Source organism: Lepus europaeus, chromosome 22, assembly GCF_033115175.1.
Source record: "Lepus europaeus isolate LE1 chromosome 22, mLepTim1.pri, whole genome shotgun sequence".
Taxonomy (NCBI): Eukaryota; Metazoa; Chordata; class Mammalia; order Lagomorpha; family Leporidae; genus Lepus; species Lepus europaeus.
In genome coordinates this window covers 40,924,397-40,949,162 of record NC_084848.1, presented here as the reverse complement: position 1 = coordinate 40,949,162, position 24,766 = coordinate 40,924,397, and the positions used below count along the sequence as shown (strand labels likewise).

General features: G+C 49.1%; 1 protein-coding gene across 4 annotated transcripts in view; it reads right to left on the bottom strand.

Annotated features, from left to right (window-relative positions):
- Positions 1–24,766, bottom strand: part of SYNE2 (spectrin repeat containing nuclear envelope protein 2) — a 373,661-nt gene that overhangs the window by 83,063 nt on the left and 265,832 nt on the right. For all 4 annotated transcript variants that reach the window (XM_062181714.1, XM_062181717.1, XM_062181715.1 and 1 more), the window contains exons 71-84: positions 24,324–24,455; positions 23,014–23,166; positions 22,683–22,892; positions 21,126–21,227; positions 19,904–20,023; positions 19,560–19,760; positions 17,152–17,322; positions 15,649–15,780; positions 11,324–11,520; positions 9,492–9,624; positions 7,351–7,533; positions 6,813–6,953; positions 5,901–6,077; positions 3,328–3,483 (exon numbers count right to left, since the gene is read on the bottom strand). In XM_062181714.1, the coding sequence (XP_062037698.1) occupies positions 3,328–3,483; positions 5,901–6,077; positions 6,813–6,953; positions 7,351–7,533; positions 9,492–9,624; positions 11,324–11,520; positions 15,649–15,780; positions 17,152–17,322; positions 19,560–19,760; positions 19,904–20,023; positions 21,126–21,227; positions 22,683–22,892; positions 23,014–23,166; positions 24,324–24,455 (2,208 nt within the window). The remainder of the gene's footprint in view (positions 1–3,327; positions 3,484–5,900; positions 6,078–6,812; positions 6,954–7,350; positions 7,534–9,491; positions 9,625–11,323; positions 11,521–15,648; positions 15,781–17,151; positions 17,323–19,559; positions 19,761–19,903; positions 20,024–21,125; positions 21,228–22,682; positions 22,893–23,013; positions 23,167–24,323; positions 24,456–24,766) is intronic.

Here is a 24,766-nt window from a genome sequence, read left to right as displayed (position 1 = left end):
GGCAAAGCAGGTAAAGCCGCTGCCTGTGGTGCCAGCATCCCATATGCAAGCCGGTTCAAGACCTGGCTGCTCCACTTCCAATCCAGCTCTCTGCTGTGGCCTGGGAAAGCAGTGGAAGACGGCCTAAGTCCTTGGGCCCCCGCACCCATATGGGAGACCCGGAAGAAGCTCCTGGCTCCTGGCTCCTGGCTCCGGGCTTCAGATCAGTGCAGCTCCAGCCATTGTGGCCAAATGGGGAGTGAACCAGCGGATGGAAGATTCTCTCTCTCTCTCTCTTTCTGCGTCTCCTTCTCTCTCTGTGTAACTCTGACTTTCAAATAAATAAATAAATCTTAAAAAAAAAGAAAAAGCAGAAGCATCATCTGGGGTCTATTAAAACAGGACTCGAGCAACTACTGAGCGCCTGGGAGCATCTTAGCTGGCCACGGGTTCCCCAGGCGTGCGCACAGCCAGCCCTGAGAAACCTTGAGTCTGGTAGAAGATGGACAAGCAAGCAGATAGATGGGTTCTGGACAATCTCTGACCACGTCATCTTCCACGGGCTCCTGGAGAAGCCTATTTTACTACTTTTCCTCCATCTCTTTATAGGCTTTTACAAAGATGCATCCACAAAAGATTAAAAAAACAATTACAATGGGAACAACCCAGCCAACCCACACAATGGCAGAGGCGGGGCACGCAGGAAGAAGCACACAAGGTGTGTGTCGGAGGTGCGGGAGGAGCACAGGTGCTCTGGCTGTGCCGTCAGGCCCCAAGCTTCCAGGTGGGGCTGCCCAGAGGCACCTGCAAACTCTTTGGCAAAGACGGTGGGTGGTCAGAGGGAAGGGGCGAGCTCCACGCAGGTGCAACCAGGGATAAGCAGTAATGCGCATGCCAGGGAGGCAGGCTAGCGTGAGAATCAGGACACCCATACTCCCGAGGGGGGCTATCACAGGGCGTCAGAGCCCCAGGCCTCAGTCTACATGAGGTGTTTATGCCAACGAGCACAATGAAGGCTAGAAATTGTTTGTAATTGGCAAAATTCCTGGGGCATCAGAAATGGATTCTCAATGGTAAGATTATATGGAGCCAAAAGAGGAGGACTGCTAACCCACTGCAGACCAATTTGTCGCCGTCTGTTGGATGGCATGTAAGAACTGAGCCTAGCCTGCTGCCTTCACACAGGGCGACAATCCCCACGACAAGCTGCCACGTGGTTTGGCGTGTGGTCCAGAATCCAAACATTCTGGCTGCCTGGAGCTGCCCACTGAGACACTGGACTTTCGCTTCTGGAATACTGACGCTTCTGCCCCAAGCAAACCTTTCGTGTGCAGCTCTGGGTGCTGCACCCCAAAGTGCGGAGAGCTGGGCTTCACTGAACATACAGGAGCTATTTCTAGTGCCTGACGGCTCATCCATGTCTCCATAGGTGGTGGAACTTTGCTGGGGATTTGTTTCATTCAAATGCCAATGTGATGGAGAGGCTGGATCCACCTCCAACCTGCTCAGGCCTGCTGGGATCTACCCAGAAAAGACAAATAACCGGGTGAGACTTAGCTGGTTTGGGTCTTCTGGCAACTGCCATTAGGGGAGCGGAGTCACAGACGCAGGAATGTGCCTTGAAAACACAGGAACGCGTTCTCTGAGCCAGGTGCAGCCCCTGAAGGCTGGCTGTGACCTCCTGCATTTCAGAAACACTCCATGGCTGTGTGGGGAGTGAGGGAGGGCCCTGTGACAGGCCCACGGCGACACGGACCGAGTGGAGAAAACCGAGGGCGCCTGATGAGTGACGGGAGACGGTGCACATGAAAACGGCCCCTGCACTTCTAAAAAGGACCGTTTGTTGCAGCAGCTTCCGGTCAGGGGAGAGGTGGCATCCAGGGTGACCACAGAAAAGGCACAGTGAGGACAGAGATGGGAAGGCTGGAAATAGGATGTGACTACAGAGAAGATGGCTGGCTGTGGCAGAATGTCAAGGTTGCATCGTCCAGAGAAGCCTGCTCCTTCTCTCTGGGTCTCCTCCCGGAAGGGGCACACACAGACTCTATTGCGCCTTGCAAAGGTGACCAGGAATTCTGCATATGTGTACTTTCTCTCTACCACCATGCTGCATTTTTTTTTTGGTCTTTGGAGTTCCCCCCACCCCACCCCCACCCCCACCCCGAGGGACATCTCCCTGTGTTGGGGGAATCTGAGTTGCGTCTTCTGTGGATCTGGCCAGGAAGCACTGTTGGCGTGGCTGCTGGACTTCTGCGGCCAGTACTGTCACGTCACCTTCTCGGTACAACTGGGACCGGATGCTGTTGCCCAGGCCCTCCCGCCTTCGCCCCTGACAGGCACAGCCAGGAAAGTGATGCGTCTGTGTAGCAGGTGCACTGCGCGCCACCTGCACATCACCAAGAGCGGAGGTGTTGGATGGATGGGGGAATGACCCCTCCCCTCTACCGGGGCAGTGCTGAAAGGGGGATCAGACCACACTGGGGAGAGGGCACCTGGCAGACAGAGCAGCTGAACAAACAAGGGCCCGATGGCACCCCGCAGGCCCAGGTGGGATTCAGACACAGGTTCCTAGGGCAGTGGGCCTTCCAAAACTCACCACCCAACAGTGGGAGAAAATCAGCCTCCTCTGTGAACGACAGAGTGCAATACTCAAAACAGCGGAAACCATCGCGTAATATTGGGAAAACTGAGATAGGAATAGCAAAAAGAAACTGGAAAGCGGGGCCAGCACTGTGGCACAGCAGGTTAAAGCCCTGGCCTGAGGAACCGGCATCCCATACGGGCGCTAGTTCTAGTCCCGGTTGCTCCACTTCCGATCCAGCTCTCTGCTGTGGCCTGGGAAAGCAGTGGAGGATGGTCCAAGTGCTTGGGCCCCTGCATCCACATGGGAGACCCAGAAGAAGTTCCTGTTCCTGGCTTCGGAACAGCACAGCTCTGGCCGTTGTGGCCATCTGGGGAGTGAACCAGCGGATGGAAGACCTCTTTCTCTGTCTCTACCTCTCTCTGTAACTCTGTCTTTCAAATAAATAAAATAAATCTTAAAAAAAAAAAAGAAACTGGAAAGCATCGCCTTGCAAGCTGGCTTTGTGCATCCCAGCCTCCTGCAGTTCTCAAACCTCTCAAGAGGTCGCAACAGCGACCAGGAAAACACCCACTTCTCGCAGAAACATCGGCCCCTTGCCATGCTGTAGAACCTGGAAGGGGGGGGGGGTACTTATCGAACCTTTGCAGGAAGCAAGGCAAAGCGGGGAACGTGCTGGAAGAGCCTCCAGAAATGACGACCAAGCAGCTGCTCCTTGGGCAGCGCCGGCGAGCCGCTGGGGACGGGGCGTGGGCCATCCCGCTCACCTGGCAGTCCAGCAGCACCTTCTCCACCGAGATCACGGTCTCCGGCCGCTGTAAAGTCCGCAGCCTCTCCTCCTGAGCCTCCATCCAGTTGTCCAACATCTGTGTTTTGTTTTCATGCTCGGTGATGCTTTCCAAAAGCTGCTCTAAATGTTGTATCTGCAAGTGACCAACAACAAGACAGTGTGGGAAAATGTTCTTATTAAACCTCATGCTTTAAAACGTAACTGCCGTGTGTTATTGCTAAAGGGACAATTCTGTTTCTTCTCCAATTTCTGATTTTATGCAATCGTAAGATGCCCCCAATAACTTCTGGAATCAAGATTCATCAACCAGGAAAACATCACACTCAATGAAATAAGCCGGGCCTCCAAAGGACCCGTACCGTGTGTGCTTCCTGACCTGTGATAGCTAACAGAGCACCGGAAAGGAAATCCATGGGCATGAAATTGACGCTCTGAGAAGCAATGACTTTGAACAGCCCTGTCTCAACTGCTGAGGAACAGGTTTTGTCCCCCCCTCCACACTATTTGTTGAGCTCTTAACATAGAGTTAATCATATGTGTATAAATTTAATTGAAAATAGATCTTAGTAAAAAATAAGAATGGGAATAGGAGAGGGAGGAGGAGGAGGGGTGGGAGGGTAGATATGGTGGGAAGAATCACCGTGTTCCTAAAGTTGTAATTATGAAATTTGTATTCCTTAACTAGAAGGTTTCTGGGGGAAAGAAATAAATCAGGAAATTGAACTAAAATTCCTTTTACATGTAAACTAAAAAAACTAATCTGCTGAGAAAGCTGTTTTGGAATTTCATAACATCTGTACAAAATAAAATCACTTTGCTAATATTCAATACTTTTTCTTCCATCATCCATTAATTTAAGTGAATCTTCTTTCCCCAGACTCTCTTCATTTACTTTGCTTAAAAATTTCTATTAATAACCAATATCACAAATAATTCATCAATAAAACAATGGTTGTTTAAAATCTTTTTAAAAATGTATGATAGTTACAATATAAATATAATATATAATATGTATGTAATATATGTGTATAGTATATAATATATAATGTGTATAATAATATAAATATAATATGTAATATTTATTAGGAATATCCAATCACTGGAGACACTATCTTTCCATGTTTATTTGCTAACTGGTTTCCTCTTCTGACTTGTCTGTTCATGGTCTTTGTCCATTCACACACTTTAACAAATGTACTAACCCATTTGTATGCATTCTCTATCAGAAATCAACCATCACTATCAACAGATATAAATATCAAACATCCTTTCAGGAATAAGCTTTGTTAATCTTTTCAAGAGTCATGGAGTAAAATCCCATTAAGTTGGCAGGTACCAGTGCCATCTTACTAGTTAAAGTGATCAGTTTAAGTTCATAATTGATCATAAAGATAGGATTAAGTGTCAAAGGGATCACATAAATAAGACCAGTGTCTGCTAATAACAACTGATAGAATTAAAAAGGAGAGAAAAATCCAACATGGGAAGCGGGATACACAGCAGACTCATAGAATGGCAGATGTCCTAAACAACACTCTGGCCTCAGAATCAGCCCTTAAGGCATTCGGATCTGGCTAAAAAGTCCATTAGAGTTTCTCAGGCATGGAAAGCCAAGACACTCTGTCAAAAAAAAAAAAAAATGACCTAAATGAAAGATTTCTGTGAGTGAGATCTCAGCGGAAAGAATGGGGCCATCAAAGAAGGAGGTACCTTTCTCTGAGGGAGGAGAGAACTTCCACTTTGACTATGACCTTGTCTAAATAAAATCGGAGTTTGTGAACTCAAGAGGCTTCCATAGCCTTAGCAGCTCATGACAAGAGCCTCAGGTGATTACTGATGTCATAAATAAGAGTGTCAATTGTCAAATCAACAACAGGAGTCACTGTGCACTTACTCCCCATGGCACTTACTCCCCATGTAGGATCTCTGTCCTTAATGACTTGTAATATGAGAGCTAACGGTAAAACTAGTCTTCAAACAGTACTTTGTATGTTGTGTGTCTGTGTGGGTGCAATCTGTTGAAATCTTTACTTAGTATATACTAAGTTGATCTTCTGTATATGAAGATAATTGAAAATGAATCTTGATGAAGAATGGGATTGGAGAGGGAGTAGGAGATGGGATGGTTGCAGGTAGGAGGGAAGTTATGGGAGGAAAAACCGCTATAATCCAAAAGTTGTACTTTCAAAATTTATATTTATTAAATAAAAGTTAAAAAAAAAAAGAGTCATGGAGTTAAAAAAAAAAAAAAAAAAGCACCTGCCACAAAGCTACATGCTTTTTTCTTCCTTTTCTTAATCTTTTCAAAGCTGAAATAGCTTTGTCCCTTTGGAACATCCCTGCCACCGGAAATGTCCAAATCCTAGACCACTTAGTGGCCCGACACAATGAGTGACACTTTGGTAAATAAGGTCTCCCCCTGTCCCTCGCCTAACTCAACTCCGCACAAGGGACTCTCGGCAGCAACACGAGAACCAGACTCCAAGAGTGAGACGGTATCAGGACCAGCTACGGGGCAGGAAGCGGCCCTGAAGAATGACCAACACGCACCTTCCTGTTCAGGGCCCCGTGAACTTGGTGCCACCGGCGGTTCATCTCCCCCAGGTCCTCGGCAAACGCGGTCCTCTCGTAGCGCTTGCTCTCCACGTCGCAGGTGCTTAACTGAAGTAGCGACTGGTTCACAAAGTCCACTATCCACTGCTTATAGTCCATCTCCATTCGAAACTCCTGAAACCAGCGAGCACAAGTGAGCACCTGAAGCCCGCGTGGAACCCACCGCACCCTGCTTCCCTCCATCCAGCAGGGGGCGCCCGTGAGCAGTCACCTTCCACCTGCCCCAAGCCCCCACCAGGAGTCAGAGCTGAGATCCTCTTGGGGAATTACATTCGTGGGAATGGAGAGACTCACTGCTTTCAAACGGACTTTCTCAAAGGGAGCACCGAGCATGGCAGCTGTGGTCATAGGAACCAGACTGCGTAAGAACCAAACCAGCTACAGCAAAGGGCTCCACTGGAATTCAGGGCTCCCTGAGGGCTTATGGAAATGCTGGGTGGGAAAAGGAGGCTAAGGCTCTCCCAGGAAACCCAGAACACCGATAAGAAAATTCTTCTGGTTGCATGTTTTCCCTCCAACTGATGTGCCTTCTTGTTTTTAAAAAACTTTCTCTGAGAGGCAGAGAGGGAGAATGAGGGGAGTGGGGTCTGATCCAGTGGTTTGCTCCCCAGGGCTGGGCTGGGCTGAAACCAGGAGCCAGGAGTACAATCCAGGTCTCCAAGGTAGGTGACAGGGGCCCAGTTACTTCAGCCATCACCGCTGCCTCCCAGGATCTGCAGGAGCAGGAAGCTGGAGTCAGGCGCCAGAGCTGGGAATTGAACGCAAGACTCTGAGGGAGGCTAGGCTAACACACATGCCCCGACGGGCCTTAGTGAATGAAGAAGACCGCCGCTCCCTTCGTGGAATTACTTTGTGCTTCCGCAGGAGGTTTCTGACTTGGGCCGCGGAGCCTGGAGACAGCTCAGCGCCTTCGCCGGCGCTCTCCATGGAGTCCATCCAGCCGATCATTTCTGTGATTGCTTTGCGAGACGGCAGTTTCTCCATCTGAAGCTGCAAGGACAAAAGTGCCGTTCGAGTCTCCCGGTTAACCAAAGGCATCAGCACCTCCCTGGAGACGGTACCTGGCTTGATAAGAGGTCTTGCTACAACGTTCTGCAGGCTGCTCGCACAAACAGACGCAACATTCAAGCTAAGCATTAGGCGACCCTCAAACAACGACCTTGACCTCCACAGTGGCACAGACACGCCGGGAGATAAAGTAATTAAGGCTGCTTTCTCTCTCAGGGACGATGCCGCCGGAGGAGAGCGCAGTAATTAAGACCTACATGCAGTGGTGCTGCAGGACACGGGTGGTGTCAAGGAAAATTACTGAGTCGGAGAAATCTTTGTAAGAGGCGGGGAGCCGTCCAGCGAGTGCTAACGTAGACGCTCCGTCCTCGGTGCTTACCTGGTGCAGCTTCCCCTGGATGTCGGGGAGCTGAGTGATGAGCAGCGTCCACTTTTGTTCAAACTGTGCTAAGCAGGCTCTCAGGGTGGCCGTGTCAGCCTCTTTGAGATGCAGAAGCTGGTCCCCGGTGCTGACCACGGCTGTTTTCAGCGAGGACTTCTCGTCCACCTCCTTTGTGAACTCCTGAAAGGAAACTCAAATTCAGAGGGTTTAAAAATGTCAACAGAGCCCAGCGTGACTGAGTCGGAATAAGCGGGTGGAGCCTGACACCACACATGGCACATATTTGAACACGTATGTTTGCACACACGCACACGCATGGGCACACATGCACACATCTTTCCCAGGTGTCCGGCACTATTCCAGGCATTAGCAATAGCTGGATAGGGAGGGTCAAATGAGAAGGGTCTGCCCTCGAGAAGTTCACAGCCCAGTGGATTAGTATTTTTAAAAGCAGGAGTCACTATTGTCAATGTAAGCTTTACAAGAAACTATGGAACGCAACACAAAATACACGTCAAACACATGCAACAAATGTTCAGTCAAGGTAAGTGAAACCTTTCCTATACACAGGTTCTTTCAAGCGAATGTCAAAGTATTTACATTGGGGCCGGCGCTGGGGCACAGCGGGTTAAGCCGCTGCCTGTGGCACTGCCATCCTATACGGGCATTGGTTGGAGTCCTGGCTGTTCCAGTTCTGATCCAGCTCCCTGCTAATGCACCTGGGAAAGCAGCGGAGGATGGCTGAAGTGTGTGGGTCCCCGTACCCATGTGGGAGACCTGGAGGAAGCTCTTGGCTCCTGGCACTGGGCTTCCACCTGGTCCAGTCCCCACGACTGTGGCCATTTGAGGAGTAGACCAGTGGATAGAAGACCTCTCTTTCTCTCTCTCCCTTTCTGTCTGTAACTCGGTCTTTCAAATAAATGAAAATAAATCTTAAAAAAATAAAATAAAAGTATTTATATTTTAATGCCATTCCAAAGTGAGTAACCACCTCTGCAAAATATGAAAATGGAGAAGGCTGGAGGAAAAGACAAAAAGGTCTCCTAGGTCTCCCAGCAGCTGATCTTGTGAAAGTAATCCTTTTTCTTTTTCAAAAACAATTCAAAAGGTAGAATAAAAACTTTTTAGTAAAAGCATCAATTCCGCATACAAGTCAAAACCTTGCATGCATTAATTTTCACATTTATGAATTACTAAATCTAAATTATATATATATATAAATAAAATATTTTGGGTCAATTAAAATATATGTGGCTATTTTTCAAAAACTTTGTGGAAAGTGGAATTGAAAATAAGTTTAGGGGAAGGCATCTGACTCAGCGGTTAAGAAGCCAGCTGACACCCGTGTCCCACATCAGAGCGTCCGGGTTTAATTCCTGGCTCCACACCCTGACTCCATCCTCCCGCTGATGCAGACCCGGGAGGCAGCGGCGACGGCTCCGGTATCGGGGTTCCTGCCGCCCGCCAGGGAGACCTGCACTGAGTTCTCAGCCCTTGGCTTCAGCCCAGCCCAGCCCAGGCTGCTGTGGAGGAGTCAACCAGAGGATGCAAGCCTTTTCGCTCGCTCTCTCTAATAAATTATTAATGATAATAATAATAACGATGTATACAGGCAATATTGGTATGCAAGCATTTCAAAATCTTTTGCAGCAAAATGAATTTACCTTTTGTTTTCCATGAACTTTTTGAAGTCCCCTTGTACGTGATCAGCAGCCACTATCAGCCTAAGCCTTATCCCTGATCCACAAATCACATCAACCCTGACTTTGCTTTGCTGGATATTTCTTAGTTTATTTTTTTTTTAATTTTATTTTTATTTATTTGAAAGGCAGAAAAGACAGAGATAAAGAAAGAGGGATCTTCTGTCTGCTGATTCATTCCCCAGATATCCGTAACAATTCGTGCGGGGCTAGGCTGAAGCGGGGAGCCAGGAACTCAATCCAGGTCTCCCTGGTATTCGAGCCATCACTTGCTGCCTCCCAGGGTCTTCATTAGCAGGAAACTGGTGTCAGGACCCAAAATCAAGACTCCAACATGGAGCGCAGGCATCCCAAGCGGCCCCTAACTGCTATGACAAGCACCCACCTGCGGATTCATTTCTGCCCCATAATATCTGAACACGTCCTACAAGAACTTACAAAGAAGCGGCTTATGTTGCTTCTGACTGTGTCCAGATCCTGAGACACGTTGAGGGACTGCTCTTTCCAGTGATTCAGAGTTTGCTGGGCGGATCCCAGCCACCTGGTGAGCTCATCGGAGTCTCTGTTGTAGCTGAAGAAGAGCAAAGAGACACGGGATCAGAACGATGCTCTGGGGCGGACGTGCACTAGCAGAGTTTCTGCTGACTCTACCGCACTCCCCCCCACCCCGTGCTGGCCAGTCCGAGGCGTTTGTCAGGATTCCGTCACGTTGTGCACCAGGACTCCTTCCCTTAGGGCTAACCTGGAACAAGGGCGCACTGTCTGTAAAGTCTCCAACATCCTTTAATTTCCTTTTACAGTGACACCAAGGGACACCAACGGGTGAGGACAGAAATTATTTTTACACATCCACTGTCATCTATACATTTGCTTATAGTACAATTATAATGAGCAAAATATGCACATATATAAATATATATCACAAGCATTTATAGAATATGCATATGTATATATGCCAGCCCTTGTCTGAGTTGTTTCACAGCGAGCTGCTGCTGGCTGGATGCAACACACTGATTAAATATGCTATAAAGATCCCGACAAAAGGCTGTCCTTCTTGTAACTTGTGAATGCCTTGGGTCAGGACAGCCCCTGTGAGAGACAGAGAGACAATGAGGGTTAAATGCCCTGTGTTCACCATCTTCTTCCAGGGGTTCAAGATCACACCAACCAAGCAAACCAAATTCTCGGAAGAACCCAAAAGGTGTTTTCCCATTATTCTACTAGCTAAAAGTCGTGAAGGTCTTCTTGAATGTTAAAGACTTCCGAAAGTGGGCAGGAAAGAAGCTCACAGTGACACGGGCTGGGGAGCCTCCAAAAAGTTCATGAAAAATGCACATTACAAGAAGTAAAACTATGCACGGATTTCCAAAAATGAGTTTTTAAAGATTTATTTATTTGAAAGGTAGAGTGACAAAGAGGAGACAGAGAGAGAGAGAGAGAGAGAGAGAGAGAGAGAGACTGATCTCCTACCCATTGGTTCAACAGTCCAGGCTGGGCCAGGCCGAGCCAGGAACACAGAACTCCATCCAGGTCTGCCACATGAGTGGCAGGGACCTAAGCACTTGGGCTATCAGCTACTCTTTTCCCAGACACATTAGCAGGGAGCTGGATCAGAAGTGGAGCAGCTGGGACTTGACCTGGTACTCCCATATGGGATGCTGGCTTTGCAAGTGGTGGTTTAACCAACTATGTAACACCAGGCTGGCCCCAGACTCCAAATATTTTTTGTACCAAAATAAATTTATCTCTCATTTATTTGCTAGTTGAGAGGTAGAGAAACAGAATCATTTGGATGAGCCAGAGATGGACAAAGCTCCCACCCTCTGGTTCACTCCCCAGATGCCTGGAACTCAATCCAGTCTCCCACATGGGTGGGGACCCAGGTCCCTGAGCCATCCCCACTGCCTTCCAGGGTGTGTATTAGCAGGAAGCTGGAGCCAGGGCACTCCAAGGTGGGACGAAAGCAGCTTCTTCAGTATTTTCACTGCAAGGCTTACACTTACCTTTTAAGTCTATTTTCCATGAACTTTTTGAATCTCACATATATCATTTCCCAACATCAGTCCCACTTGCCATAGACATGCATCAACAGACCCCACCAAAATGACCGCGTATTGCCTGTGTGCATCCGAGATCTAGAGCCCATTTAGCTCGGAAGAGAACGCAAGGCAGAACAGGGGGTTGGCAGGCAAGTGTCATTGCCCGTAGAACCCCATGGGGGTCTTTCTCTACAGCAAAACGGGGCATCCGAGCCTCCTGGGACGACCCACCTGCGCAGATGCCTCAGCAGCGTCTGCAGGCGATGCAGCTCCCGGTCAAGCCTCTTGTCCAGGGACAGCCACTGCTCCTCCAGTTTGGCCATCTGGCCCCCTAGTTCAGGACAGCTCACGGCGGCCAGCAGCTGTTTGCCCTCATTCAGAGTTTGGTAAAGCCGGACATGCTTTCCATCGACGTTGCGTTTTATTTGCTAGCAGAGGTAAAGTCACAGAATGAATGACTGAATTACTATTTATTGTTTACATTACATGGGGGGCACTTGCAAAGGTTCGTGAAAAATGGAATTAAAAAACAGGTTGATGTTGGTACAACATTTTCTTGGAATCCATGTGGTTTTTTTTATTCATAATTTACATCTGCCATGAATGTTTGGATGACCTCTCATATGTACAAATACTGTATTTATTTTTTTAAAGATTTATTTATTTGAAAAGCAGAGTTACAGAGAGGCAGAGAGAGAGAGAGAGAGAGAGAAAGAGAGAGGTCTTCCATCCGCTGGTTCACTCCCCAAATGGCCATATCGGCCAGAGCTGAGCTGATCTGAAGCCAGGAGCCAAGAGCTTCTTCCGGGTCTTCCACACAGGTGCAGGGGCCCAAGGACTTGGACCATCTTCCACTGCTTTCCCAGGCCATGGCAGAGAGCTGGATCGGAAGTGGAGCAGCCAGGACCTGAACCTGCACCCATATAGGATGCCAGCATCGCAGGTGGCGGCTTTATCTGCTAAGCCACAGCACCGGCCCATAAACACTGTATTTATAAATGCATTACAGGAACTGGCTTTGTGGCACAGTAGGCTAAACTGCCGCCTGCAATGGATCCCTTATTACAGCGCTGGTCGGAGTCCCGGCTGCTCCATTTCCCATCCAGCTTCCTGCTGATGCACCTGGGAAGGCACTTGGGAGACCCGACTCCCGGCTTCAGCCTGGTCCAGCCCCCGTCAGAAACCCCGAGAGGACCCTGCTGGCCTGAGTTGTCCCCACCCAGTCTCCCACTGTAGATTAAGATCCAGACATGAAGGGGATCAATCAGAAAATATCTGTCTGTTTTCCATAAGAGGTAAACACAAGAGAAAAAATCATTTGTAGAGTCTTTTGAAAAGGAATCAGTAGGGTGAGAGGAGAATTCTAGAAGAATCAGTTAAAACAGACGGCACATCATTAATTCAACTTCAAGCACAGAACATAAAATTCTTCAGGCAAACACAATGACCCCCTGTAGGGAACTGTCTGTAGGCAATTATCTTCCACAGCTGGGTTCAGCGAATGCTTTTAGTCCGACAGCTGTTTAATCTTTAACAACAAATTATGATCAAAATAGAACTTCTGCTATTTTTCCAATTAATTTAAACCTTTTTTCAAGACAACAAAAAAAATTCCACTTCCAACGCCCTATCCATAGTATACCATTTGTAACGCTCCCCTCTACCCGAGCCTGCAGGCTAGAATCAAAACTCCAACGTGAGTTTATCTTTTAAAGATTTATTTGTTTGAGAGGCAGAGTGAAAGGGAGAGAGGAAGAGATCTGTCCACTGGTTCACTCCTCAAATGCCCACAACATGACAGGCCAAAGCCAGGAGCCATGAACTAGCTGTGGGTCTCCCACATGAGTGGCAGGGACTCAAGTCCTTGAGCCATTATCTGCTGTTTCCCAGGCACATTAGCAGGAAGGTGAATCAGAAGTGAAGCAGCAGGGACTGAAACCAGTCACTCAGATATGGGATGCCGGTCTGTGGCACTTGGCTTAACCCATGTGCTGCCATGCCTACCCCCAACATCAGTGTCTAAGAAATCGTCCTAATAGTCTAAGCCCTGGCTTGCCATACGCTTCCTCTTTAGAACGCCTCTATAAAGTTTTATTTTTTTCCATTTTTTTTTCCCCACAGGAGACAGACATGTGCTGGCTACTTGGTTGGTGGGGTGCCAGGCCAGTATCTGAGCATGATGAGTTTGGGGGATGTGTATTTGGCATAGCAGTAAAGACACCACTTGGGACACCGGTACACCATTTTGGGGAACCGGGGTTCAAGGCCCAGCCCATTCGTGGTTCTAGTTTCCTACAGATGTGGACCCTGGGCGGCTGCAATGGCTCACATAAATGGATCCCTGCCGTCCGTGTGGAAGACCTGCTCTGACTTCCCCACTCCCGGCTTTGGCCTGGCCCAGCCCTGGCTGTTGTGGGTATCGGGAAGATGAGCCAGCAGGTGGCAGATATTTCTCTATGTCTGTCTGTCTCTCTCAAATTAAAAAAAAAAAGTCAGTTGGCTCAACTTCAAATGCCACACAACGAACACCTACATTCGTTCAACAAACCACAAAGGTTCCCCGAATGCAATGGTGACATCTGTCAGTCACTCACAAACCTCTCCATGAGAGAGACTGGCCTGAGGAGGACCATATGTGAGATGGGCTTTATAGGATATGTCTTTCTTTTCATCCAGAAAATTTATTTCTTTGGTTATTTATTTTTAAAGATTTATTTATTTGAAAATCAGAGTTACAGAGAGCAGAAGAGACAGAGGAGAGATATCTTGCATGCACCGGTTCACTCTCCTGACGGCCGTCATGGCCAGGGCTGGGCCCAGACAAAGCCAGGAGCTTCCTCTGGGTCTCCCACAGGAGTGCAGGGCCCCAAGCACTTGGGCCATTTTCTGCTGTTTTTCCTAGGTCATCAGCAGGGAGCTGGATCGAAAGTGGAGCATCGTGGATATGTGTGGGTGCCTATATGGGATACCAGGGTCCTAACCAGTGGTTTTACCCACTAAGCCACAATGCCAGCCCCTGGAAAACTTTATTTAAAAGCTTTGCAATGATTTTACTAGGATCAAACCCATGTTTGATGGGAAACAATCAGGTCACACTAGATTGCTATGTGATTGTTTCTCAATATAATGAGATTTAAAATGCTGTTTTAAACTCTATTTTTTCAGCTGTTCAGATGGCAACTTCTGTATCCTAAGACTAAACAACTCGGGCAGGTGTCACAGCACAGCTGTTTAAGCCATCACTTGGGATGACCGTATCCCATACCTGAGTGATGGCTAGAGTTTTTCTTTAAGATTTATTTTACTTATTTGAAATACAGAGTTACGGAAAGAGGTAGAGACAGAGAGAGAGAGAGAGAGAGAGAGAGAGAGAGGTCTTCCATCTGCTGGTTCACTCCCCAGATGGCCACCATAGCTGGAACTGGGCCGATCCAAAGCCAGGAGCCAGGAGCTGCCTCTGGGTCTCCCATGTGGGTGCAGGGGCCCAAGGAGTTGGACCATCTTCTACTGCTATCCCAGGCAGAGAGCTGGATTGGTAGTGGAGCAGCTGGGACTCAAACTGGTGCCCACATGGGATGCCAGAGCCTCAGGCCAGGGCTTTAACCCGCTGAGCCACAGTGCTGGCACCCAAGGCTAGAGTTTTGGTTACCCCGCTTCCAACCCAGCTCCCTGCTCATGTGCCTGGGAAGCAGCAGATGATGGCACAAGTCTTTGAGTTCCTGCCATCCGCTTGGGAGAACCGGATGTTGCTCCAGGCTTCTGGCTTCAGCCTGGCCCAGCCCTGGTCACCATAGTCATTTGGGGAGTCAAACAGTGAATGGAAGATCTCTCTCTCTCTCTCAACTCTGCTTTTCAAATAAATCTTTAAAAAATAAATAAAGATCTTAAAAAAACGCTTAAGTATTTTAAGTTTTGGCTGAAAAGATTTGAAACTTATTTCTATCATATTGGTCATGTCCTCAAGGCCACTCACAAAACATCTTCAGGTTTTGCCTCGTCTGTGTCACTATGAGACTATGAGAACGACAACAGTAAAAGTGACAGGATAGAGTGAAGTCTGTTTGCGACGCTGTGGCAGGTAACGGCCGCTGTCCATCTCACAGGCTGTGTGCAGACAGGGCTTCACCACAGTAATCGAAGTAGCTCATGTTACCAAGTCCGTCCCACTCTTCGGCGTGTTTCCATGACAGCAGGCCACTGACATGCACCCCCGCACCCCTGGAGACAGGCAGAACTAGGCTGACTGCGCACATCGCATGGCTCAGGAAACAGAGGCTTCGAGACAGGAAGGCGCAAAAGTGGGACACGGGGAATCCCAGGCTGACAGTCACACACGTGCTAAGTGACGGAGCCAGGACTGAAACCTGGAACTTTAGGTACAGGCTGACGGGCACGCCAAGGAGCGCACAGTCAAACCTGCAGCGTCCCCGAATACATGTGTCGGCGAGTTCTGCAGGGAACAGCGACTCCTTCCGGGTCACCGTCAGCATCAAAGCCACCCCGTCAGAACAAGGCGAGCTACAACAGAAAGCGCCAAACTGACAGCAGCAAAATACCTGGTAGAGCGAGATCCTCTCTCCTAATCGTTCCTCTGTCTCTTCCACCAAGCTCACAGAGGGCAGCGTGGACAGGAGAACTTCCAGGTCCTGCTCAAGACACGCGTAGTTTTCATCAAATTCTTCCCATTTCTAAGAAGCAAGGCATAACATCAGTGGGGGTCTTTTCTGGACAAGGACACAGCGGGTCACAAAACCAAGAACCAACATGGAGACCGCACCAACATGAAGGCGCTGACTCCAGGGGTTTCTGAGAGGTGGAGAAGCTAACAGTGCTAACGATGCCACTGCTTTTGAGATGGGGTCTTTCAGAAATCTAGCTGGCCTCAGTGTTGTACTCTCGCCTTGCCAAAGCGGATTGAGTGATGAAGGAAACAGATGATTTAGTTGGAGCGATGCCTGAAGCCCCTCCCTAGAAGCCTCACATCCTATCGGGCCCTTCTCTTCCTTGGAAAAGCAAAGAACTGACTTACGAAGGCTTTTTTCAACAAAAGCTATCAGGATGCTGCTACTGTCTTGCTGCAAGTCCAAGCCCATCATGCTACAGATCCACCGAGCGCCTGTGTGACGGGCGGGCTGAGACGGCATCAAGGTGAGCCACTGTCTTGTCCTGGCTTCCTGCACGCCCCCAGCTGCCCTGGTGGGGATCTCAGGGCCCTGGTACAATCCACACCTCACCGATCCCCACCTGCATTCCAACAGTGGGTCACCTGGCTTTCCCGGGGAACTCACAGGGCCTGTGGAACCGCTTTTTTTTCTGTAAATACTATGAACATGGTATGAAAATACTGCAAGTTGGGAAGCTCTTTTCCCAAGCGTTTCATATTTTGCAGGTTTTTTTGGTGTGTTTTTTGTTGTTGTTATTGGATTTTGGAATATTTGGAATATTTGTTATTGGATTTTGGAATATAAACCTCACTGGCTGAACAGCCCAAATGCAAAAATCTGAAACTCTGTGAGCTGATTGGAGCTCTTTGGACTTGAGGTTTTTGGATGAGGGCTGCTCAGCCGGCATCACCATCAATTGGATACACCAGCTATGACCAGAAAATCTCATTACGCTGAAATAACAGCGCATGACACCATCAAGCTGAGTACTTCCTTCTTTTTGTCTGTCTCTCTTACGTGCTAACACTGGCTGTGAACGGCTCGCTAAGGCAGAGGGAAAACCTTACAGCCGAGAAGGGGCGTCATACACGTGCCTACTTCTTTGAACTGAGACAAGATTAGCAACAGGGCACAAGGTCTCTTGAAGGGACACGGTTTCTGAACCACTCACTGTTTCAGCCAGGTGATCACATTCTAGGTCCAAGTGCTTGCAATTTTGTTTATTCCCACACAAACCCAAAGGCTGGAAAGGGGCTGGACCATCCGAAGCTCAAGTTGGAGAAATCCTGCCAAGCTGCCATTCAGGGAGCAGCGTGGGAACAAAGCCAAGGCTCCCCAGTCCTCATGGTCACAGGAATTCCAAGTTCAAGTACAAAGCTAACACAACGCCAATACCTGCAGCAAACTCTGCAGTGCCACGCCGCGCTGGCGCGATTCCTCCTCCAACAATTTAACTTCCGCCACTTGTTCGGCCCAAAATCCCTCTCTCTTTTGCAACAAAGGAGACACTTTGGAAGAGTATGTTTGGATGAACAACATGTCGGCAAGAAGCTTCTGGAAAAAAACCTATAAAAGACGGAAAAAGCTTTTAATGTTTATTTTTAAGCTGTGACTACCTGAAAAATCAATTGTTAACTTTTTACCCAGTTTTTTTTTTTAAGAGTTAGAGAGAGAGGGAGAGAGTGAGAGCGAGCTCTTCCATCTGCTGGTTCATTCCTAAATGGCCACAACGGCCAGAGCTGGGCCAGGCCAAAGCCAGGAGCTTCATCCGGGTCTCCCATGCAGGTGCAGGAGCCCAAGCACTCAGGCCATCGTCCTCTGCTTTCCCAGGTGCATTAGCAGGGAGCTGGATTGGAAGTGGAACAGTCGGAGCTGCAACAGGAACCCATACAGGATGCTGGCATTGCAGGCGGCGACTTAATCCATTACACCACAATGCCGGCCCCATTTTTTGCTTTTTAAATCCAAAATCAACACCTGTTACTCAACTGATGTTGAGTGAGATGTACGAGAAGGCAGAAAGAAAATTGCAATGAATGCCTTAGTCTTTGAACACCGGTGGAATTTCAACAAAGTGTGTAAAGAAATATTCCCTTTAAAGTAGTATTTGCTCTAAAATAATCCATTTTAAGCAGTACGCGTTATTGTGAGTCCATTCCAATTCCCAGAGAGAGCTTCTAAAGCAGTGAGCTTTTAAAATGGTACAGAAAAGTGGCAGATTAATTCCAAGAGCACAGCTGGATGGATGGATGTGCAAACCCACCCAGCCCAAATATCCAAAGGAAAGGGCTCTCAACCCTGGCTCTAACTTCTACTCAACAACACGGCTAAATAAAGGACATTTTGTGTGTGTGTGTTTTGGGGGGGGGGGGGATATGGAAATCTTTGTCCTGAGGTTCCCACATTTGTGCTGGAAGAAGCTTTTTTAAAAAGATGTATTTATTTATTGGAAAGTCAGAGTTACACAGAGAGAGAAAGAGAGGCGGGGTGGGGGGGGTGGGTGGGGAGGTCTTCCATCTGCTGGTTCACTCCCCAGTTGGCCACAATGGCCGGAGCTGAGCTGATCCGAAGCCAGGAGCCAGGAGCTTCTTCCAGGTCTCCCACATGAGTGCGGGGGCCCCAACACTTGGACCATCCCCTACTTCTTTCCCAGGCCAAAGCAGAGAGCTGGATTGGAAGTGGAGCAGCCAGGACTCGAACCAGCGCCCATATGGGATGCCGGCACTACAGGCAGTGGCTTTACCTGCTATGCCACAGTGCTGCCCCATGGAAGAACCCTGTAAGAAGGTTTTCCTTCACATGGTTCTTCTCCGTGTGCAGTCTGCTGCCTCCTCTGCTTTGAAGGGACCCCTTATTATGTGAACCCCCCCATTCCCGAAGGAGCACAGGTTCATAGAAGGGTCTCCCGCCCTCCCTCCTATTCTCCCCTCCACCCTCCACACAATATTTACCTTCCAGTTTTTCTCAGACCAAGGCATACATACTTCCCAAAGGCCCTCGACTATGAGCTTTCCAGAACCAAGGCACTGTCCCACACATCTTTTATATCAGCACCTAGATTCCTGCACATCTTTAGGGCATGATCAGGAAGTTTTGTTTGGGGCCAGCGTTGTGGCATAGCGGGTGAAGCCACCACCCGCAGTGCTGGCATCCCATATGGGCGCTGGTTCGCGTCCCAGCTGCTCTTCTTCCGATCCAGCTCTCTTCTATGGCCTGGGAAAGCAGTGGAAGATGACCCAAGTCCTTGGGCCCCTGCACCCACATGGGAGACCTGGAGGAAGCTCCTGGCTCCTGGCTTTGGATCAGCGCAGCTCTGACCATTGCGGCCATCTGGGGAGTGAACCAGCAGATGGAAGACCTCTCTCTCTCTCTCTCTCTCTCTCTCTCTCTGTGTAACTCTTTCAAATAAATAAATAAATCTTTAAAAAAATTTTTGCTGAATGAAACAAATGGAAAATGAATGGATTTACGGTAACATTAGTATTAGAGATCTGGCTTTTGATTCCAGGTCTCGAGAGAGCCTTCCAGCACCTGTTTCTCCTGTTAGATGCTCTTACAGTGTGCGTCCTCCTCCGAGTTTTAATTTTGTCTGAAGACCACAGACAAACGTGTGCCTTCTCCACGAATGGAAGCACTCACAATCCTACTCCGAAAGTTACTCAGGGTTACTGGTATCCGCTCAGCCTAACTAAATGAATGAAGGCTGCCTGTTTCCCCAAGGAAGAGAGTGGAGTTCCTGGTCACACCGAGAAAATCCTCACGGTTTCAGTTTGTGAAGAGGGCTTCTGACCCACGTGTCTCACCTTGTGACTCTGTATCTGCGCCTGCAAGGCAACTTTGCTCTTGGCTTGTTGTAGGTGGTCGTGAGACAGCTTTTCCTTTCCAATACGCACTAGCTCCTCCATGCCTCGCAACAAGGCATCCTGCTGGCTCTCCGAGACAAAGGGGCTGCTGGGTTCTGAGTACCTGCTTCTAAGGATCGCCCACATGCTGTCGAGAACATCCTGAGAAGGGAGAAAGTCAGTGTGCACAAGTGCTTTCGTCTAGCCAGGAAACTAAGGCAAAGAACAAACTGAAATCCGCCCACGGAGGCCCAGGTCTCCATCCCCGCCGTCATCACAGCTCCAGGTAGGCGCTTTCTGCTCACCTCTAACTTGGAAACCTCCTGGAGCAAAGCCCACGGCAGGTGAAGCCTCTCGCCTTCGGCTCGCAGCTTGGCCACTCGGCTCTCAGAGCTCTGCAGCTCCACCGTGTACGCATCGGCTTTCTGGTGACAGACAACACAGAACAGGAAGTGAGGGCAGTGTGCATACTCATTAAAGAGGAATTCAACAGTGTGGAAAGGGAGGGGCCCTCCCAAGCCTCCCACTGGCCCTCCTTGTCTCCAGCTCCCATAGGGCCCATGGAGCACAGCTGGTGCCCAACGTGCTGTAAGCTTGGGCCAGCGGAGGCACAGACAGGCATATCCCGGACTGCTGCGCCCACTTCCTCGTTAGTGTCAGCTCCTTCTTTATTTTTATTTTTGTAAGATTTATTTGTGTATTTGAAAGGGAGAGTGATGGGGATGAGTGGGGAGAGAAAGAGAATGAGAGAGAGAGAAAGAGGGAGAGAGGGAGGGGGGGAGATAGGGAGAGAGGGAGAGGGGGAGGGAGGGAGGGAGGGAGGGAGGGAGAGAGGGAGAGAGATTCCATCTGCTAATTTTCTCCAAAAATGGCTTCATAGGTAATGGTTAAAGCTGGGCCAGGCTGAACCCAGGAGCTTTGAACTCCACCGGGGTCTCCCACATGGGTGGCAGTGACCCAAGCCCTTGGACCATCTTCTACTGCTTTCCCAGGCCATAGCAGAGAGCTGGATCAGAGGTGGGGCAGCCGGGACTCAAACTGGCGCCCATATGGGATGCCGGCCCTGCAGTCGGCAGCTTTACCCACTACACCACAGCGCCAGCCCCGTCCTGTGTCCTTAAAAACAGTGCACACCCAAGTCCTAGTACAGCGCCTGGGCACAGGAGGTCCTCAATTAATATTTGCTGAATGAATGAATGAAGTCGCGTTGCTAGTGACGTTGCGATTCTGATGTGTAATCAAACAAGCAGCCTAACGTGTTCCCACAAAGCAGGTACCACATCGACCACACGCAGGGTTCCGCCACGCCAGGCAGATCCACACACGTGGTCTCTTGTGGTTCCAGTGCGCTGAGCTGCAGAAAGAACGACCCGAGAGCTGCTTCTCATGGGCGGGTGTAACAGGCTTCATTTGGACTCCCTGGCTTCAGCCCCATCACTCCGGTCGCAAACCAGTGGTTCAAAACCACAGCTTCCACACGGGACTCTGGCCCAGTTAGGTCAACGGCAAGGGGTTTGGGTCGATTACCTGTCGCTGCTCTCCAACGGCCTGGCCACTCATTTCATTCAAAGACTGCTGTAAGGACGTCTTCTTCTGGGTGAGCTGATCATACAGCCGCTTGATTTCGCTCTGCACAGAAACGACACATGCATGGCACTGAGCCACCTCACTTAGGCCCTGCGGACCCTTCTCATGCTTTAGTGGAGTTTTAGACCTTTCCATAGTGGAAATTGCAAACGTATAAGAGAGTGGAATCCCTACATTATCATCTTTGAGCGTCGTGAGTACCGAGCCCACCCCTGCTCCCGACTGTGCCCACCCCCACTTCCCTTGATTGTTCTTTTTAAAATATATTTATATTTGTTTATTTATTTGAAAGGTGGAGTTACAGAGGCAGAGGCAGAGAGAGAAAGAAAGGGGTGTTCCATCTGCTGGTTCACTCCCCAAATGGCCACAACGGCAGGATCTGGGCTCATCTGGGCCAGGAGCCTGGAGCTTCTTCTGGGTTTCCCACATGGGTGCAGAGGCCCAAAGACTTGGGTCATCTTCTACTGTTTTCCCAGGCCATAGCAGAGAGCTGCGTGGGAAGTGGAGCAGCTGGGTGGGACTCGAACTGGTGCTGCAGGTGGTGGCTTTACCACTGCACCACACCGCTGGCCCCCCTTGACTGTTCTTAAGCAAAGCCCACACACGCAGTCACCTACCAACATGTGTTTCAGTATGTATCGCTGAAAGACAAGGATTCTTCCTTTTAAAAACACTACCCTACACTCTGTCCCAAATCAATAATGACTATTTGGATAGAGTCCAAGCTTCTCTAATTGCCTGTATTTCTTTTTCCTTTTTTTTTTTTTTTTTTTTTTTTTTTTTGAGGGGACTTCAGCTGGGATCCAAAAGCAGGCCTCATATCACAGAGTGCAATGTTTCTTAATTTATGGTTTCCTCTGCAGACCAAGCCCTGCCATTTCTCTTGTTTCTCGGACCTGTGTGTGTTTGAAAAGTAGGCGTCATTTGTTTTGTTCAGTTTCCCACCACTGGGATTTGGTGTGGTTGTCCACGTTCCCCCTTCTTTATGCCTGCTCACTAGGATTCTAGAAGTTTCTTCAGATCTGTGCTCATTGACATGGGCAGGACTCATGCATACGCGGTGATGTGTTCAACTGTTTTCCTTAGATGATCTTAGTAGCTTCCTAACTAGTCTCCCTGCCTCAGCCTCCCCAGTCTACAGTCCCCATTACACAAATGTCGGAAGAAAGCCACCTGGAACAGCCACAGATTGTCATCGCTTTGCTCAACAACTGAGAAATTTAAGTGCAAATTCTCCCATATGGCAGCCAGGAAGTGGGGAGATGGAACATGAGACAAGAAACATCACGTTGGCTCAATCGAATAAATTCAAACCTAAGGTTCGGGAAAGGACCTCCCTTCCAAATGGTCTCCAACCACGACCAGCAGGAAGGTTTCCCCGCAGCCCTGCACAACTCCTATTCTCAAATGCCGCCAGGAATACTGCGGAACGGAAATTAGGGATCCGTGCTGTAACCGAGCACGGTGCCAAAGCGGGCCAGGTGCTGGCAGTCCTACCTGGTAACTGCGGTTGTAGTCCAGGCCAGCTTTCAGGGACTTGCCTCTAGAGACAGCCATGGCCCGGGCGTGCTCCAGGCAGGCTTGGAGGTTCTCCAGGCACTCAAGGAGCAAGCTGGTGTTCCTGCCGGGCCACGTCACGGCCTTCACGAGGTCACCTTTCTTGTCGCTCAGGGATAAATAAAGCTTCTTCAACTCCAGGGCCAGGGTCTGCAAAACAGAGAGCAGGGAAGACGGAGAGAACAGCTCTGGCTTCAGGTGGCTTCGGCGCTGGACCAGTGAGCCAGGCTGCTGCGATGGCCAACACACAGGCTCTTTAGAAGGGCCCTACCTCGTAGTGCACCTGCTGTGCAGCAATGTCCTCTCTGACAAGCCCAGGTGTCTGAAGCAGCTCCTCCACATGGTCAAGGTACTGGCTGAGGGGCAGAAACAGCTCAAATAATTTCTTATCCAAACCGCTACACCTGTCTTCTGCCATGGGTTCCTGAATCAAAGGGAGAGAAAACAAAGATAAAACTCATCAGGATTCCTCACCTTCCAGAGCCTACATGTCCCCTGGTCTCTATTATAGCTTGCAATGTATGTTATACTTTAAGAAACAGGAGCTTGTTTCAAACACTTCGTAAACCAGGTGGCAGAATAAATAAATAAAACGGAAGCGCTGGACTCTCAGGACGTGGAAGAAGCAGAACGTGAGGCAGCCGCGTGACCGCTGAGTGGAATTACGAGGGAAGTCACGCGAGGAAGGGCTTTCTCAGCACCGCCGTGCAGGGGACCTGTGGGCCCCCAGAAGTCACAGCGACCTGCTTCTCACCGCTGCTGGCCTCTGCATTTTAGGGTAGCAGATGCGGGTTAATGAAGTCAAGTGTGGCCAGGGTAAGGAAAAGAAGCCACAGAGAGGAGCTTCACAGGGCTGAGGAGGAAGAGGACAAACAGGATCTTAAGAGAGGGGGTTGGGAGGTTGGCATATCCCTCATGGGTGCTGGTTCAAGTCCCGGCTGCTCCACTTCCAATCCAGCTCCCTGCTGATGCACCTGGAAAAGCAGTGGAGGATGACCCAAGTCCTTGGGCCCCTGCACCCACATGGGAGACCTGGAAGAAGCTCCTGGCTCCTGACTTTGGATTGGCTCAGCTCCAGCGGTTGTGGCCATTTGTGGAGTGAACTGGTGGATGGAAGACCTCTCTCTCAACCTCTCTCTCTGTAACTCTTTCAAATAAATAAAATAAATCTTAAAAAAAGAGAGAGAGAGAGAGAGAGAGAGGGAGTGGGACGGGTTATGGAGCAGGGGAAGTTATGGGTGACACTGATGGGCTAATTATGAGACGCAAAGCCACTTCAGATGTAAGACAAGACTTCAAAATGTTCATGGATCGCCAGTGCAGACATTACTAATCCATCACCACCCTCTTTCCTGCTCATTCTGGACTCAAAATCCTTTGCACACCGTGCTCTAAGCAGCCACCAGCACACTGAAGGGCTGGCCAGAGACACCTTCTGTTTGCCCTTCAAGGACCCATTTCCTGAAGTTCTCTATGACTTGTTCACTGAAGAAAACGATGACCAATTTCCAGTGACGTCACCGTGCCTCTCTTCTTTTGTTAAGTGACTGCAATAAGAAAAAACACCTGTGTAGCTCCTACCTGTGTGTGAAGGGTGCTTGCTTCTCGGTGCAGGTCTTCGAGTTGAGCGGTGTAGGTTTTCAGTTCTTCAGTTGTTGGGTATTTAAAGTTATACACACTCACACTGGGTAGAATACTCGTGTGAGTGGCAACCTATTTGGAAAAGGGACACCTTGTTAGTGACGGTGGAGACTGTGCGAAGGTTAATGTAAACAGAAACCAAGCCTCAGCTCGCCCTTTTGAGTCATCTTTTGTTAAGAAAAACTGTCTCCCTTGTCAATTGTAAGAGAAAAAAATAAACTATCAATTGTGTAGACAACGTTGAAGTCGTGATACCTTACACTTAGACACTGGAGGGTCCTTTAGATATCAAAATGAGGGAAAACGAATCGTAATTGGAGAAATAAAGTAAAATCTGTCCATGGAGTAGCACTGAATTCGGTTCCTTTACTAGCCCGCCCCCT